Below are 19,324 nucleotides of genomic sequence, written 5' to 3'. Positions count from 1 at the left end.
CCTGGAGCAGTTTTAGTGGGTGCAGTGCACTTCAGAAAGGTGGACCCAGACCCATACCCCCCCACCTGTTACATTTATGGAGGAAACAGCGAGCCCTCCAAAACTCAGCAGAAACCCTCTGTATCCACATCTAGATGCCCCCCTTCACCCGTAAGGGCTATGGTAGTGGTGTACAGTTGGGGGTAGTGGGTTTTGGGGAGCTCAGCACACAAGGTAAGGAAGCTGTGTACCTGGGAGCATTTTATGAAGTCCACTGCAGTGCCCCCTAGGGTGCCCGATTGCTATCGTGGCATGTCAGGGGGACCAGTATACTACAAATTCTGTCTCCTCCCACTTCCAAATGGCTTGCATTTGGACGTTTTAGACATGGACGTCGTTTGGTTTTGAAAATTGCCGAAAATCAAATACGTCCAAGGATGTCCTTGGTATTTTCGAAACGAAAGATGGATTCATCTTTTTTTCGAAAATGACCTTTTCCCCGCCTCCGAATTTGGACGTTTTACAAAGACGTCCAAATTCAGCATAGATGTTTCTTTCGAAAATGCCCCTTCACATCTCCCAAGCTATCGTGAGATGATTCTGAAATTATCAGGTACATTTTCTTGTGATGACACTTTCAAGGACTGACATGATTAGAACGTAAGAATAACTATACTGGGGCGGACCAATGGTCCATCTAGCCCAGTGTCCTGCTTCCAACAGTGGCCAATCCAGGTCACAAGTACTTGTCAGAAACCCAATTAATAGCAACATGCCATGCTACCAATCCCAGGGCAAGCAGTAGCTTCCCCCATGTCCATCTCAATAGCAGACTATGTACTTTTCCGTCCAGGAACTTGTCCAAACCTTTTTTAAATTCAGATACACTAATTGCCATTGTCACAATCTCCGGTAACGAATTCCAGAGCTTAACTATTCTCTGAGTGAAAAAATATTTACTCCTATTTGTTTTATTGTTAAGGTTTGTTAGTTGAAATTTTGCTAATCAAAACAGTGTAAAATATAAGCAAACGTTAATATTGGATGATTACAATTTGCAAGCTATTGTACATGGTAGCATCTTCCCCTTCCCTCCAACCAGACATCCTAATAACCTTATATGACCCTGCCTTATGAATAAGGAGATCTGAGACTTTGGCTCTATCTACCAACCCATCCCTCCCTCCCACCCCTATTCATACTGCTATGAAGAAATCTAAGATCTGCAAAATTTGTTGAACACCTGGCTACGAGCTGTAGGTGATATAGAAGCTAAGTAGGGTTCCCAGATGGTAAGAAAATGTTTTTGTCTTTTGGGATGAGAGCGACCTATCCAGGCCTCCCAAGTCGTTAAAGCATGTAGTCTACTGCACCAGGTCCAAAATGCAGGATGGGTATCCTGCAGCCAGTGACCTGGGATACATTTGAGTCCTAATATGAAAGCCTTCCCTGGGAACAAAATTTCCTCCCTCAACTGAGATCCCACAAGCTAAGCTCTATGAAACAAGACACGTTCGAAGGACAAGATCAAAGCATGTCCCAAGATTCGTTGAACATAAGAGTGCTCTCCAAAAGGCTTTTAACTTTGAACAGTTCCAAAGGCCATGAAGGATTCGGTTTTCCTGTTACCCACATTTTGGACAAATGGGCGACATCTCACAACCAGCTTGAAAAGCTCACCATTGTGAGAAGCAGGCTTGATGGATCACCCAATATCAACATTTCTGTAAATATGTTTGATGCACCAATTGTCTTATAGAGGCAAACAAGGATACCCAGACCTCCAGTTGTAAGGGTCTACCCAACTCCCTGGTCCAAGCATCTTTTGAAGTGAGGTGTAACTTAATCCAGGTAAGTGGTGCTGTAAGAGTTTATAAAACCATGAAACCAATATTTGGCCAATTGCATCCCATTGCAAAAATTCCCAAATTTGTGAACAGAAAAGCAATTGCAATCTTGTTTCCGGTAAGCTGCGAATATAACACCAGTTGCAAATAGGCAAAGTGATCTCCCAATGTGAATGAAAATCGCTGTCTCAGCTCTTCAAAAACAAAAAAGGGTTCCATCATCCCTAAAAAAAAAAAAGTTCCAAAAGATCTAGACCCAAACCCCGCCACTGCAGAAATACCGTGTTATGAAAACCAGGTGGAAATTGCACATTTCCCGTCAATGAGAGTAATAGGCTACTATGCAGATCCTGTCCCCAGGGCAAAAGTAGCTCATGTCGCACGTGCCACAAGGGGCGCAACAACAAGCTAAGCCTGAGCCGAGGAGGAAGCGCCGAACTCCTTGCATGCAGTAGGGCACCATGGCTTAAAATATTCCCATTAATAGTTCCATTCCATAGCAATGTCTGTGTATTTAACCAATTTAAGTACCCAGTCTCACAAATACCTTTAACAAGCATGCTTGATTTGCAGAGTTTTGTCTGGCATACCCAAACCACTGTGCTTCCGCCCTCCCAGCAAATAGTTCCATTGTAACTTGGGTTTTTTATCAGCCCAACAAAATGCGCTGTTCAACTTTTGTAGCGCATTAATGTCTTGACGTAATAAGCGCAATGCTAGCGTTTGTAACACATAAAGCCACTGTGGAAAAATGTTAACAGTTGAATTCTACCCATTAATGAATGCGGTAGGTGGTGCCATAAAGCTAACTGTGTTCTAGTGTCCTGCAGCAATTTATCCACGTTCAAGAGATATATGTGAACCAGCTCCATGGATATGCGCACTCCCCAAATAACGAAAAGAACCCACTGAAGTGGAAAAGACGCTCCCCACGACCCCCTCAAGTCCTCAGAGCTTGCCAAAGCTTCTGAGTTTTCCAAGTTTAACTTAAAGCCAGCAAAACCACCATATTCTCAAAAACTATCTAAGAGTAGACAAAGATCGAAGAGGTTCTTGAAGATAGACTAACAAGTCGTCTGCAAAAGCCATGGCTCTCCCCCAGTTGTAATCTCATTATTTCCGGATTATCCTGTGTTACACAAATTAGTGGGTCTAGGGTGAGAACAAATAACAATGGAGATAAAGGGCACCCCTACCTCGTTCCACTCTGAACCTCAAATGACTCATAAAATATTGTTAACACACACTTGAGCCTGAGGCTAACTATATAATGTCAGAATTGCCCATGTGAACCATCCCTGTATCCCATATCCCTGCAGGACACCCCAAAGGAATCTCCACACCACCCTATCAAACTCTCTGCGTCAAAACTAATGAGAAGTGAAGGGATCCCTTCAGTCTTTGTCCGCTCCACTGCCATAAAGATCCTCTGGACATTTTTTGAGATGGCCCTCGCCCTAACAAATCCTACTTGAGGTTCTGCTACCAAGGTCGGAAGCAACGGCATGAGTCATGTAGCCAATACCTTGCAAATAGCTTCGCCTCAAAATTGAGGAGGGAAATAGAGTGGTAGGATTCTGGGCGGTCCAGAGTCCTTCCAGGTTTCGGTATAAGTATAATCTGGGCCATATGGAGAGAATGAGGTAACATAGAGGCATATTTTCAAAGCACTTTGGGAGGCTAAGTTCCATAGGTTTCTATGGAACTTTGGGAGGCTAAGTGCTTTGAAAATGAACTTGAAAGTAACATAGTAGATGACGGCAGAAAAAGACCTGCACGGTCCATCCAGTCTGCCCAAGAAATGTGCCACTTTTTTGTGTATACCTTACCTTGATTTGTACCTGTCTTTTTCAGGGCACAGACCGTACAAGTCTGCCCAGCACTATCCCCGCCTCCCAACCACCAGCCCCGCCTCCCACTACCGGCTCTGTTATCCAATCTCGGCTAAGCTCCTGAGGATCCATTTCTTCTGAACAGGATTCCTTTATGTTTATCCCATGCATTTTTGAATTCCGTTACCGTTTTCATCTCCACCACCTCCCGCGGGAGGGCATTCCAAGCATCCACCACTCTCTCAGTGAAAAAATACTTCCTGACATTTTTCTTGAGTCTGCCCCCCTTCAATCTCATTTCATGTCCTCTCGTTCTACCGCCTTCGTATCTCCGGAAAAGGTTCGTTTGCGGATTAGTACCTTTCAAATATTTGAACGTCTGTATCATATCACCCATGTTTCTCCTTTCCTCCAGGGTATACATGTTCAGGTCAGCAAGTCTCTCCTCATACGTCTTGTAACGCAAATCCCACACCATTCTCGTAGCTTTTCTTTGCACCGCTTCGATTCTTTTTACATCCTTAGCAAGATACGGCCTCTTAAACTGAACACAATACTCCAGATAGGGCCTCGCCAACGACTTATACAGGGGCATCAACACTCCCTTTCTTCTGCTGGTCACACCTCTCTCTATACAGCCCAACAACCTTCTAGATACAGCCACCGCCTTGTCACACTGTTTCGTCACCTTCAAATCCTCAGATACTATCACCCCAAGATCCCTTTCTCCGCCCGTACCTATCAGGCTCTCCCCGCCTAACACATACGTCTCCCGTGGATTTCTATTCCCTAAGTGCATCACTTTGCATTTCTTGGCATTGAATTTTAATTGCCAAACCTTAGACCATTCTTCTAGCTTCTGCAGATCCTTTTTTCATGTTTTCCACGCCCTCCGGGTGTCCACTCTGTTACATATCTTAGTATCATCCGCAAATAGGCAAACTTTACCTTCTAACCCTTCGGCAAGGTCACTCACAAATATATTGAACAGAATCGGCCCCAGCACCGATCCTTGAGGCACTCCACTACTCACCTTTCCCTCCTCTGAGCGAACTCCATTCACCACCACCCTCTGGCGTCTGTCCGTCAACCAATTCCTAATCCAGTTCACCACTTCGGGTCCTATCTGCAGCCCATCCAGTTTATTTAAAAGCCTTCTGTGGGGAACCGTGTCAAAAGCTTTGCTGAAATCTAAGTAGATTACGTCCATAGCTCGTCCCTGATTCAGTTCTCCTGTCATCCAATCAAAGAACTCAATGAGATTCGTTTGGCACGATTTCCCTTTGGTAAAACCATGTTGTCTCGGATCTTGCAACTTATTGGCTTCCAGGAAATTCACTATCCTTTCCTTCAGCATGGCTTCCATTACTTTTCCAATAACCGAAGTGAGGCTTACCGGCCTGTAGTTTCTAGCTTCTTCCCGATCACCACTTTTGTGAAGAGGGACCACCTCCGCCGTTCTCCAATCCCTCGGAACCTCTCCTGTCTCCAAGGATTTATTAAACAAATCTTTAAGAGGACCCGCCAGAACCTCTCTGAGCTCCCTCAATATCGTTCTATGTGGGCATTAAAGGCCTTTGTAGGAATAGGTGTAAACCACTAATCTAGCTAGGCAGTGTATCAAATATTAATAAACAGATTATTTTATTTTCAGTTTTGTGATTGAAGTATGTAAGCTTTTTGAGAATTGACATCTGTTTTTATTTTGCACTGTGTAGGAAGAAATGGTAGGGCGAAGTGGTCTTCACTAGGACTGCTTTGGGTCCAACGCCCATCTTTAAAAAAGAAAAATTCCAACAAATATGCAGGGCTTCTAATTAAGGAGGAAAGTGAAGTGAAGGTTTGTGGTTTAAATTGAACTTAAGGAGGTTTTTTTTTCAGCGGATGAGGTTCTGAAGCTTTTTCCTCCCTAATTAACAGAAGCCCTGCAACTTTGTTGGAAGCAGTCGAAAGTTAGGACTGTTCCTTTAATACAAATTCCTCTCTCACACCCTTCCCATGTGGAGCCCAAGACACCAACCGATGCATTCACACATCCATCCCTACCAGAACCCATGGGTGTAGTCACACATACAAAACATACAGTTCAACACCATCATAACAGATAGATATATATTGGTCTAGTCTGGGAGTTTGATGGTATTAATGCAGACATCATAACACCTATTACTATGCAATGGCAACAGCACTGCATTCAATGTTACTCTGTTAAGGGATATTTGAAAGCTTCGTATTTTAAAAATGTCTTTGATTTTTATATTTTATTTTAAGTGTTTATATTTGGTTGTACTGTTATTTCTGTTTGAGAATATGATTATTGTAAATTGTGATTAATCTGGGTATAGAATTTTATTTTGTATTTTCTGTGCAACTCACCTATGGCTTATTGGTGAGGCATGTAATCAACAAAAAAAGTAAAATAATACAGTTAGGATTAACATCATTAGTAATTGATTCTAACATGTTCCCAAAATTTTAGGGTAAAGGATTATATCATTTGGGGGTCTTTTTATTAAAGTGCTCTAAATGCTGGGCTGCATGACACTTTTATAATGCACACTAATTCTTACTAAGATGCATTAAAAAGGACCCCTTTGTTCTCTATTAAAAAAAAAAAAGCTGCTGAATTTAAATAAGCTTGGACTAAGGATGTGGTTATATATTATATTTTTTTTTGGTGGTGGGGGGGGGGGGGGGGAGGAGGAGAGGTGTTCTGGGAAGCCTCTTGATCATTCTTCTTTCCTTTTTGTTCTGTGCAGTCTAGGCTGGCGGTGAACAGTGTCACAGCTGGGGATTACTCACGGCCCCTCCGCATTTCCACTTTCATCAATGAACTGGATTCAGGCTTCCGCCTCCTCAACCTGAAAAATGATTCTCTGCGGAAGCGCTACGATGGGCTCAAGTATGATGTGAAGAAGGTTGAGGAGGTTGTCTATGACCTCTCTATCAGGGGACTCAGCAAGGAAGCAGTAAGCATTGTTGGTGGTGATGAGTAAGCGTCTGCTTCCTTTGTGCTATGCCACATAATCATATGTGAGCCTTAGCGCCAGAAAGTGAATGACTGAGACCTGTTTAGTTTACTTTCCAGCAGTTGTCTGAGGCACAGGCAGTCAAATTTCATGTTTGTATTTTCTGTTAAATATGTTCAGTTAAAAGGCACAGATTGTAGATCTCCATTTGCTGAGTTGTACTTAATTTGACCTGTGCTTTGCTCGCTTATACTTTACAGTTGCAGTGCCTTTCAATAATTTCTTCTGACAAAGTTGGAATCCTTGTTAATGTACCTTCAGGTTCTGTATATACTGAGTTTTGAAGGTTCCTGCTGGTAGAACACTTGAAACTTGGAGTCAGCTGTATTGTCAGCATTCTTTTTTTTTTTTTGGTACATGGCCCTTGCAAAGAGTTATTAGGCAGCCTTGCAATATGTCCTGTAGGCTGCATTGATATTACTTTTGTTACTTGTCCTGATAGCCTCAGCAAGAGGTAAATGTACCAAATACCCAGAAGCCATGCTACAGGCAAAATAAGCAACCAACTTGAATTCTTTTCCCTCAAGTGACTATATCATGGCACTGCAATTTGGCCATCTTTAATATAAACAAAACTACATGTGTGATCTGGTACCAAGAATATAAAATGCAATCTGTGGCTTGATCTCTGTTTACTTGTGCTGCATTTCACTTGCAGCACTAGCTCCTAGGGGCTGTTTTTTTTTTTTAAATAAAATATATATTTCCAGCTTGTTTTTGATTATTTGTTGGTAGTGCTCATACAGCAGCTCACAGGCTTTTTTATATATGACTGCATATCGCCCTCGTCTTTTGATGGGAGAAGTTTTATTTTAAAGGGTGAGCCGGGTAAGATTACTTTCCCTTAATTCACTAGGAAGTTATTGATCTACTTATTTTTGTTTTAGGTTATATAAACTGTGCAGTATCGATGCTGAATGTTAACCTGCAGCTGACACATTTTGTGGTAGCTGCTTAAAGAAGTGGGCACCGATAGTAAGGATTTCACTGCTCTGTCTGGCAGTAAAACTGCAGCAGCAGCTTCTTCCCACAAGCTTGTTTGCTTACAAAAACAGGTGGACACATAAAGTTGCTTGAATTTAATGTACAGGTTACTCTCATTCTTCAATATATTATACATTTAATTGCTTTTATAGATCTAATATTAGGTGTGATCCATCATTCATTTGAAAAAAGGCAGAGGTCCTGCTCCAGTGTACCAGGGAGAGTTACTGTGTTGTATTTGAAAGGTGTTAAACAATTGGGGATGCTTCGATTGAACCTACTCCATTTTGCTAGGATAAAGAAGAAAGGTGGGAGCAACAGCCCTCAAATCCTGTCTCTCATTCCATTGTATCCCTCAATGACAGTGCAGTGCAATATGATCATCATCATGAGATAATGTGCACTGCACCAGCTGGTGTGCACATAAAACAAAATCACCACAAGCTAAGTGAAATGTCAGCTTCAGTAAAGGAGCTGCTTATGTTCTGTACCAGTATTTGTTTATTGGACTTACTATACCACCAGTACTGACCAGTAGATCTGGGCAGTGTACCATTCTAAATAAATAAATAAAATACAAACATTAAGAGACAGACAAGAACTCCATATGTCAAATAGGAAAGTAGACAACAATTAAATGAGAACACATGACCAATAAATTAAACTCTTCCAAGTACGTTCTGTTTACATTTAATAGCTCATATGAGATAGGTTTATAATCAGTAAGCATGAAAAAAAGAAATACAACTTTGAAAAAGATCGTAGCTCAAATCAAATTGGAGCTCAGGCATCAAAGTTGGTTGATAAGCATTGGTCTAGAGCACTTTCTCCTGGTGGCTTATCTAGCAAAGCTTTCAGCATTATCTCAATGGTTATCCAAGAGGAAGATTGGTCTAGAGCACTTTCTCCTGGTGGCTTATCTAGCAAAGCTTTCAGCATTATCTCAATGGTTATCCAAGAGGAAGATTGGTCTAGAGCACTTTCTCCTGGTGGCTTATCTAGCAAAGCTTTCAGCATTATCTCAATGGTTATCCAAGAGGAAGATTGGTCTAGAGCACTTTCTCGTGGTGGCTTATCTAGCAAAGATTTCAGCATTATCTCAATGGTTATCCAAGAGGAAGATTGGTATCTATTATATCCCATGCATATTCGTTATAAAGAATGGCAGCAGTCTGCATAATTGGACATCCAGATAATCGGAGTTTACATAATCTGCCTCCTACTGTATTTTATTAGAGGGAGAAATTGTTAACTAAGAAAGAACAAAGTATAATTTTATCTTGTTTTAATTATTGTAATTCTTAAATATAATGTATTAACTTTTTTGGTTGTAAGCCGCTCAGAATCGGAGAGAAATTCAGTGGGGTATAAGCAACAAGAGTACTCTTCCCCACCACAGACATTATTGCAGTTAGAGCACAAATATATAAGGCACATTATATGAAAGATTTCCTATCCTTGGAAGATACATCAGGGACACTGTGGTAGGGGCCTACTTTCTAAGCTTTACAGAATGGTGACCTGTAGAAAGGAGGCAGACCCTCTCCTACATCAGATCAAATGGAAGAGAGACAGTGCCAGTCAAGGTGGACTAATGGCAGGATATTTGAGAAAATATTGCATACATTTCTATCTATACCAGCTATTTGGATACCCAACTTAAAATTTTATATCAAATGTATCAGACTCCTGCTATATTAAGTGCAGTCACACTACACATGACATCTGTGTTGGAGAGGCAATTTTATGCACAGATGATGGATCTGTGCAAAAAGAGTTTTTGCGAAGAGGTGCATACTAAGATTCAACAACTATGAGAAAAATCCTACCACTGTGAAAAGAGCTTATGCTTTTGGGATATATGTCAGAGCCTGCCACCATTCTGCTCAACAAATTGGTACTTTCCAAATTTTCTGCATAGTTGTGGAATTTTTGGTGGCTAAAGTCTGGAAAATAATGGAGATGGAGGGATTTGCAGAGATAATTAGTGGAAAGGATAAGGTAAGAGATCAACCTATTAAATTTGATCACTGATGGGAGAGAGGTTAAGAGTACAATCCTGGATGAAAGGAGACCTACTCACAGCACAAAGTGGTTGTATCAGTAATATGAGTTGAGAGGTTTTATATTTTAAGTGTTACGTTCTAGATGAATGTATGCTAGAAGCTTAGTTGCTTTTCTTTTTTGTGATGTGGAACTTTTTGTTTGGGATCAAGCAGAATATGGAGAACTAATACTGAGACAGATGAAATTTTCTTTAATATATAATAAATGCAGATTGTATTACAAATTTTTTTTTTTGTGGTAATCTCTTTACAATGTGTGATGTAGTAAATGAAAAAATTTCAATAAAAATTGCAAGAAGAAAAAAAAGGAAAAAGGATCAAAAGCACTAGAAATAAACCTCACTGAAATCTGACCAGCACTGCTAGCACACAGGACCTAGAGGAGGTCTGTGGCAATGTCAACAAAGCATCTATAGTCTGAGAGAATATGAGCTTGGTCTGAAGAAAATTCTTGTTGGGAAACCAAAACGCTAAAATCTAGAAGCAGAAGACAATGACTTGAGCATTTAAATTGGAGGTACAAGAAATTTCTGCTATCAAAGAGGCAAAAAAGAAACAAACACAGGGCCCTGTTTACTAAGCCGTGCTAGAGACGCATTAGCATTTTTAGCATGCGCTGTGTAGATACCCATAATATTCCTATGGGTGTCTACACGGTTAGCACATGCTAAAAACGCTAGTGTACCTTAGGAAATGGCCCATAATATATTCCAACTTTCTGGTGACATAGGTACCTTAAAAGTTGGCCACAGGACAGCTTGTTTTTTTGTTGGTTCAAAATACTTGTAGGCTATATATGTATGATTTAGATAGTTACTGTTTTATCCGGAAGTGGTGGCTATGAAGATGTGAGCAATCTTGGACTTATCTGGCACGATCCTTTATTTGGCAGCTTAACACCCTAGTGGTAGTACTAGAAGACTACCACTAGGAAGCTGAGATGGCCATTTAGAAGATGGGAGCTGGGGCAGGAGCATTCAGGGATCACATCTATTTCCTCACTAGCCACCAAGGAGACCCCAACTAGGTGAAAGAAAGGACTGTGGGTGGGAGAGGTTTGAGGGTTGGTGGAAGCTTAAGAAAGATCAGGGAGAGGGTAATTTTTTTTCCCCTGCTCTGGTCTCTCAGGTGGTATCTTTCCAAGAATGCATGAACATTTTCAATCTGAATTAATCTGCATTATTCAATTTGAATAATAATGACTGCTTTGCATGCATTTTCATGCTTAGCATATTACTATTTGTTAACACATATTGTGGTAGAAAGTCATGAATTAATGGCAAACAACACATGTTTTTTGTCAATTAATGTATGCTATTTGGCCAAAAGCATGAGCTATTACCTTTAATACATTTCCTCTAAGGAAGAATTGTTAGAAGTACACATTGTACATATATATAGCAATTTAAAAACAGGTGCTACTTGTATATCTGCAGTGCATGCTATCAGGCTTATTTTCGAAAGAGGATGCCCATCTTCTGACACAAATCGGAAGATGGTTGCCCAAATCGGTATAATTGAAAGCCGATTTTGGGCATCCCCAATTGCTTTCCATCGTGGGGATGACCAAACTTCCTGGGGGCGTGTTGGAGGTGTAGTGAAGGCGGGACTTGGGCGTGCCTAACCCATGGGCATCCTCGACCCATAATGGAAAAAAGAGTGTCCCTGACGAGCATTTGGACGACTTTACCTGGTCCTGTTTTTCTTACGACCAAGGCACAAAAAGGTGCCTGAACTGACCAGCTGACCAGTGGAGAGTATCGGGGATGACCTCCCCTTACTTCCCCAGTGGTCACTAACCCCCTCCCATCCTCAAAAAATATCTTTAAAAATATTTTGTGCCAGCCTCATATGTCATACTCAGGTCCATCACAGCTGTATGCAGGTCCCTGGAGCAGTTTTAGTGGGTGCAGTGCACTTCAGGCAGGCAGATGCAAGCCCATCCCCCCCCCCCCCCCACCTGTTACATTTGTGGAGGAAACAGCGAGCCCTCCAAAACCCACCACAAACCCACTGTACCCACATCTAGGTGCTCCCCTTCACCTGTAAGGGCTATGGTAGTGGTGTACAGTTGTGGGTAGTGGGTTTTGGGGGGGGGGGGGCTCAGCACACAAGGTAAGGGAGCTATGTACCTGGGAGCTTTTTATGAAGTCCACTGCAGTGCCCCCTAGGGTGCCCAGTTGGTGTCCTGGCATGTCAGGGTGACCAGTGCACTATGAATGCTGGCTCCTCCCATGACCAAAGAGCTTGCATTTTGGTTGTTTCTGAGATGGGCGTCCTTGGTTTCCATTATCGCCGAAAATCAGAATCTCTAAGGATGACCTAAATTTCCAGATTTGGGCGTCCCCGCCCATATTATCGAAACGAAAGATGGATGTCCATCTTGCTTCGATATATGGGTTTCCCTGCCCGTTCACCGGGTCATTTTGCTAGGACGTCCTCACCAAAACTTGGGCGTCCCCTTCGATTATGCCCCTCCACGTCACAGAAATTTCTGTGCATGGTTTGCAAAGTTCTTCAAAATATTTTTGTATTCTTTTAACAGGAATACATGTATATATATCAAGGAAAATGTCCCATTTATATTTGCTTTGAGTCACACATAACTGTTTGCTAACTTCTTAGTTGGATCTGAGCTTTGCAGAAGAACTTGAGCTGGAAATTGTGCTTATCCTTCAGTTGTTCAAAACCACCTCAAAATGTCAAAAGTTTGTGTTTTGGAATTCATTTCCTTTATCAGTTCCTGTGGATGTGCAGTTTTACATAATTAATCACTTACACATTTAAGTTGCAAAACTGCTGCTTGGTGTACGTAGCACCACTTACATATGCAAAACCCTGTGTGATAGTTTTTTTGTTTTTAGCATTTTCTTTTGTAAGCTGGCTTATTCTGATGTATGTACCACCAAATAACATGTGCTTCTTTGGCAGTTGCAAAAAGACTTTGTGGTTGTCAAACCTTTTCTAAAATATAAAAGTTTCTTTTTAAAATAAGTGAACTTGAGTCTCCATTTTCCTTTGTAGATGTTCTGTAAGGGAAAGGGGATGGTATTTGATATACCACCTTTCTGTGGTTACAATCAAAGTGGTTTACATATTAGATATTTATTTTGTACCTGGGGCAATGGATGATTAGGTGATTTGGCCAGAATGTCAAGGAGCTAGTTTCTCCTGGTTCTCATGCCACTGCACTAACCATTAGGTTACTCCTCCGCTATACAAATGTATTCTATAAATGTAGAACATTGGTAAGCAGCTTTCCACAAAATGTTACTTTTCAAATAAAATAGTAGAAATCTTGTAATTAGGATTTAAGTACCTTTTTTCAGTAGCACTTAAAAAAACAACTCCACGACACAGTCAACATCATTAGAAGTTAATTGTAAAACAGTTTTATAATGTTAAATTACAATTTAAGCTCTCTCTTAAAAAAATGAAATACACTAGTTTACATCTGAAATAATCACATACAAACATACTGTAGCACTGATAATTCATCCCCATTTATCAGCAAGACATATTGTATAGCACTTCTGTACTCTGCTTGCAAATCAAATTAAGATGTAAAATACTTTTAAAATCACAATGGATAACCATCAGTTTTCTATTATCCTAGCTGGTTTATACTTGTCACGTACTCATCTCCATTTCAGTTTAATGTGTGAAACTGACTTTGCAAAAGGACAGTTTGAGTTCACCAGGAATCTATCGATAAAATATGTATTTTCCAGGGGACAGAGCAAGAGGATATAACGGGAGAGGGGAAATAATCAGTCAAACATGTTTGCAATAAAAATAATTACACTGCCTCATATTCTGTCTTTATTAGAAAAATTTGATCTTGGTGTTACTAAAGAATCAAATGTTATCTAACATTGTTGAGTTGCACCTAATCAGAGTTTCAGTATGTTGCCTAGCACAATTCTTCAGCATAATTTACAGTATACAAGGAAGGTCATTACAAATGTTATTTATCAGTGTAATACTTTTGTTGTGAACTATATGTCTCTACCCAAGTCTCAGAGAACCACATAAGCTTGATGTGTACATTTTAAGCACAGAGAGGCAGAATAAAAAATTAGTTACAGTCAGTCTTAGGTATCCCAGGATGACTTCAGTAATCTGAAGAACAAAGATTTCTACATAAACCAGTAAGTGTAGAGTTTACTGGATCTTTACTTTCTTGTGCTAAAATGGTACTACTGTATGTGCTTTCTGATTAACCCATTAGTGCCCAATGTTCCCATATGGGACCAAATCAATATGTTCCTATATGGCTTATTATGGGAACATTAGGCACTAATGGGTTAAATAAAAATGTGTAGTGGAGCACGATTCAAGAGTTTCAAGACCTGATGTGAGTTGTGCTTATCATGATGTTGGGCAGAGCATTCCGCCGCTTCTTCCAAGAGCCCAGTTCTCTCGAATACCTTTTAATTTGTCTAAACCAATGATGAGTCTGTGCCTTGTCACCGTCCCGGAATACAAATGCCTCTCGCCTGATTTCCAGCAGTTCAAAAGTGTCATCACAATCAGGGTCTGTGGAGACAACACAATTACTGAGTCGAAGGGGTTCCCTGAGTAAATTAAACTTCCCATTATTCTTGTCTCGTATGAGCACAAGTACTGCATCTTTCACTGGCCCATGATAAGGTGTGGTTTCAGGAAACGGCCCTTCCAGACTGAATTCCAATAATCTCTTCACACTGACCATGAGAAGGACTTGCAAGTTTTGGAACTTTAGGGCTTTGCTCCCTTTTTTAAGCCACTGACCATCAGTAGGTTGTGCGAGTTGCAGAGACCCTTCCATAATAAAGCGTGTCTCCTCTCTCAACCACCCAACACTTTTAATAGCTATTTCTCTCATTTCTATGTTGATGACCTCTCTGTTCTTTCTGCTTTCCCGACGAAAAGAACGAAGTGTCCATGAATTTCCCTCCTGTTTGGTTTTCATGTTAATGTGCTCCAGATGAGACTCAATACGACTCTTGGCTTCCCATAGGCTGCTGTGGTCTGGGTGATACTCTGTTGTACCTTTTACAATTCTGGTCAATAGAAGAGGGTATTTAGTAATTCTTTGTAATGGCGCCATCAAGAAAGATCTCAGGTTCATGCGACGAAGTACTGTGTTATCATTCTGAGAAACGTTAAGAAATATTCTGCAAGAGACAAAGAAATAAGTAACTATATATTGCTACTCTTCCATCATATGAAAGACTTCAACAAACATTCATCTTAAATTATGATCCTAGTCAAATTCATCTCATGTCAAAATCAAGCCCTTTTCAAAATACATTCTTTTGTGGGTTTCATTTTCCTTTTCCTCACATCAACTTTTCAGTTACAAGTCTCACAAGGTACATATTGGTGAACATGTGTATGGTACTAGTAATTTGCACTGATATACCTTTCAATCTGGTTTCATGTGATAAATGTACATACATTGAGTCCCTTGTGAAAGAAGTACAAGAACTAAGAGAAGAAGTGGCAAGACTAAGAAACATCTGGGACAACCAGAACTTTGTCCCGGAGACGCAGGTCAAAACATTGAGGACTTCCAGCAAAGGGAGAGAAGATCTTGGGCAGACAGAGCACAGCTGGAAGCAGGTCACCAAATTCCACAAGATCAATCCTCCAACTCCACTTTCATATTTTTATAGGGTACTGTAGATGTTTCAGTTGCGGCCACTTAAATGTTTAGGAGATGGACAGCTTTTTTTAATGACCCACACATGAAAATGTTTTGGGAAGAAAAACATCTAAATGCTTTTCTAATTGTTATGTAAGCCACACTGAACCTGAGTTCTACTCAGGCTAATGCGGGATATAAATGTCATAAATAAATCCTGTGATTTAGATGCCATTTTTGATCCTCAATGTTGTCTTAACGTTCGTAAGGGGAAATTGGTTTCTCATTTGCCTGGAATCTTCCACACCTAGGAAACTAACTCATTTGCTCTTCATTCTGTCTCTGCAGCATCAGGCAGCTGAATTCTGGAAGCCATGAGCCAGCTGGTCCTCTTTTACCATTGTCTCTAGGTAAGCAGAGACCTCTGATCCTATCCTTCCCCATTTGCTAGAGACCTGACCTGAGACCTGGTCTGCCTTATGTATCTGCTAACAAAGGACTCCTTGCTTTTTGGAGGATCTCGCACAGGCACTGGTCAGCAAGACACAAAGGACAGCAGTGGACTGTGATACAAACTGTTTTAATGCTATTTACTGTTTTAAAACTGACGTTATGGGACTGTGGGGATATGTGCAGCTATGAATGTCATGGAGACACCCATTTGTGGCTGCCTGCCTAACCAGTGTGGGGAGGATGCCCTGGGTCCACATCAGGTGGCTTCTTTCCAGCCTTGCGCTACACGTCTCTCTTCAGCTGGCTCCTATTGTTTAGTGGTAGTCCTTGACATCTCCATTTGTGTGGTAAACCCCATTCAACTTTGCCCATGTGCCCACCCATTCCCAGGGTTCAAGGGAACCATTTTATTTATTTATTGTCCACAATCATCTGAAATCCAGCATCTTTTAATCTTATCCCTGCCCTGCTCCTCATGTTCATTGGACCCTGATGTGGGGCCCCTCACCCTCTTCAGAGGCATTTGCAAATTCCACAAGGGGTGGGGGTGTTCCTCCAGTAACTGTTCCTGCTCTAGCTCCCATGCAGGTGGCTTCTGGCTGGTGCCAGTCTCTGCTATAGCCAAGCACACCTGCTAGTTACTATTGTGAGACAACAAACATATGTATAACAGTTCCTTTCCTTCCTCATGTATATATCCCCCATAGTTGTATATAATTTGTTTCCCTTCCCTCCCCGCCAATGCCCACCGTTGCAGTAAATACATAGATAGGAAGCAGCTGTTTGTGCATCTTCCCAAGCCCTCAGCCATACTGGTTGTGTGCAAGGAAGCATGCAGAACAGAGAGTAAAGTATAATCTAGGCACTGCCTATTCATACCTACTGGTTGGTACCAGACAGTTGGCTAGTGCAAGACAAAACACATGCAGTCTAACAAAAGGGTTTAGGGCTGCAGGGTGAAGGGGGTTTATGGGGAAGGTCTCCTACTGCAAGCTGTCAAAAACAGACAGGGAAATGCTTAGTGTAAGTAAATTTGGCCCACATCAGTACATAAGTATTTGCCACACTGGGACACACCAAAAGTCCATCAAGCCCAGCATCCTGTTTCTAACAGTGGCCAATCCAGGTCTTAAAAACCTGGCAAGATCCCAAAAAAGTTCAATATATTTTATGCTGCTTATCCTAGAAATAAGCAGTGGATTTTCCCCAAGTCAATTTAATAATGGTCTATGGACTTTTCCTTTAGGAAGCCACCAAGACCTTTTTAAAACCCCGCTAAGCTAACCACCTTTACCACATTCTCTGGCAACAAATTCCAGAGTTTAATTACATGTTGAGTGAAGAAAAATTTCCTCCAATTCATATTAAATGTACTACTTTCTAGCTTCATTGCATGCCCCCTAGCCCTAGTGTTTTTGGAAAGAGTAAACAAATGATTCACATCTACCCGTTCCACTCCACTCATTATTTTATAGACCTCTATCATATCTCCCCTCAGCCGCCTTTTCTCCAAGCTGAAGAGCCCTAGCTGCTTCAGCCTGTCCTCATAGGGAAGTCGTCCTATCCCCTTTATCATTTTCTTTGCCCTTCTCTGTACCTTTTCTAATTCCACTATATCTTCTTTGAGATGCGGTAACCAGAATTGAACACAATATTTGAGGTGCGGTTGCACCATGGACCGATACAAGGGCATTATAACATCCTCATTTTTGTTTTCCATTCCTTTCCTAATAATACCTAACATTCTATTTGCTTTCTTAGCCGCCACAGCACACTGAGCAGAGGGTTTCAACGTATCATCAACAACGACACTTAGATCCTTTTCTTGGTCGGTGACTCCTAATGTGGAACCTTGCATTAGGTAGCTATAGTTCAGGTTCCTCTTTCCCATATGCATCACTTTGCACTTGCTCGCATTAAACGTCATCTGCCATTTAGACGCCCAGTCTCCCAGTCTTGTAAGGTCCTCTTGTAATTTTTCACAATCCTCTTGCGATTTAACAACTTTGAATAACTTTGACGAGCATAATCGAACGTGAACGCCCATCTCCATGGGCGCCTATTTCTGTGAATGGGACAAACCGTATTTTCGAAAAAAGATGGGCACCCATCTTTTTTCCGATAATACAGGTTGTGCAGGGCAAATGCCTAGGAGTTGGCCGTTTTTCAGCTGGGCGCTATCGGTTTTCAGCAATAATGGAAACCGAAGGTGCCCATCTCAAAAACGAACAAATCCAAGGCATTGGGTCGTGGGAGGGGCCAGGATTCATAGTGCACTGGTCCCCCTCACATGCCAGGACACCAACTGGGCACCCTAGGGGGCACTTTTACAAATTAAAAAAAAAACAGTAAAAGAGCTCCCACGTGCATAGCACCCTTCCCTTGTGTGCTGAGCCCCCCAAATCCCCCCAAAACCCATTGCCCACAAGTCTACACCATTACCATAACCCTAAGGGGTGAAGGGGGGCACCTACATGTGGGTACAGTGGGTTTTGGTTTTTTTTGGAGGGCTCAGCATTAACCAGCACAAGTGTAACATGTAAAGGGGGGGATGGGCCTGGGTCTGCCTGCCTGAAGTCCACTGCACCCACTAACAACTGCTCCAGGGACCTGCATACTGCTGTCAGGGAGTTGGGTATGACATTTGAGGGTGGCATACAGGCTGAAAATAAAAAGTTTTAAAAGTTGTTTTTTTTGGTGGAAGGGGGTTGGTGACCACTAGGGGAGTCAGGGGAGGTCATCCCCGATTCCCTCCGGTGGTCATCTGGTCATTTAGGGCAATTTTTGGGGACTTGTTCGTGAAAAAAAAGGGTCCAAAAACAGTGCCCTAAATTCTCGCTAAAAACGGCTATTTTTTTTCCATTATCGGTGAAAGCCGCCCATTTCTGTTCGGCCGATAACCAAGCCCCAGTCCCGCCTTCACCACGCCTCCGTCAACTTTGGCCGTTTCCGCGACGGAGTGCAGTTGAAGATGCCCAAAATTGGTTTTCGATTATATCGATTTGGCCGCCCACGGGAGAAAGACGCCCATCTCCCGATTTGGGTCAAAATATGGGCGTCTTTCTCTTTCGAAAATAAGGCGGCTTGTGTCGTCAGCAAATTTAATTACCTCACTAGTTACTCCCATCTCTAGGTCATTTATAAACATGTTAAAAAGCAGCGGTCCCAGCACAGACCCCTGGGGAATCCCACTATCTACCCTTCTCCATTGTGAATACTGACCATTTAACTCTACTCTCTATTTTCTATCCTTAAACCGTTTTTTAATCCACAACAGGACACTACCTCCTATCCTATGACTCTCCAATTTCTTCTGGAGTCTTTTATGAGGTACTTTGTCAAACGCCTTTTGAAAATCCAGATACACAATATCAACCGGCTTGCCTTTATCCACACGTTTGTTCACTCCTTCAAAGAAATGTAATAGATTTGTGAGGCAAGATTTTCCTTCACTAAATCCATGTTGGCTTTGTCTCATTAATCCATGTTTTTGAATATATTGCAA

At 41.6% G+C, this 19,324-nt stretch overlaps 2 protein-coding genes across 2 annotated transcripts in view; one reads left to right on the top strand and one right to left on the bottom strand.

Moving 5' to 3' along the window:
- TSN (translin) overlaps positions 1 to 7,396 on the top strand; it is a 31,352-nt gene extending 23,956 nt beyond the window's left edge. The window contains exon 6 of the mRNA XM_030210167.1: positions 6,418 to 7,396. Coding sequence (XP_030066027.1) covers positions 6,418 to 6,654 — 237 coding nt within the window. The 3' untranslated portion in view covers positions 6,655 to 7,396. The remainder of the gene's footprint in view (positions 1 to 6,417) is intronic.
- Positions 7,397 to 13,162: 5,766 nt separating this feature from the next.
- LOC115475138 overlaps positions 13,163 to 19,324 on the bottom strand; it is a 123,966-nt gene continuing 117,804 nt past the window's right edge. The window contains exon 6 of the mRNA XM_030210878.1: positions 13,163 to 14,896. Coding sequence (XP_030066738.1) covers positions 14,083 to 14,896 — 814 coding nt within the window. The 3' untranslated portion in view covers positions 13,163 to 14,082. The remainder of the gene's footprint in view (positions 14,897 to 19,324) is intronic.

Source organism: Microcaecilia unicolor, chromosome 7, assembly GCF_901765095.1.
Source record: "Microcaecilia unicolor chromosome 7, aMicUni1.1, whole genome shotgun sequence".
Taxonomy (NCBI): Eukaryota; Metazoa; Chordata; class Amphibia; order Gymnophiona; family Siphonopidae; genus Microcaecilia; species Microcaecilia unicolor.
This window is presented reverse-complemented; position numbering and strand designations above follow the sequence as displayed.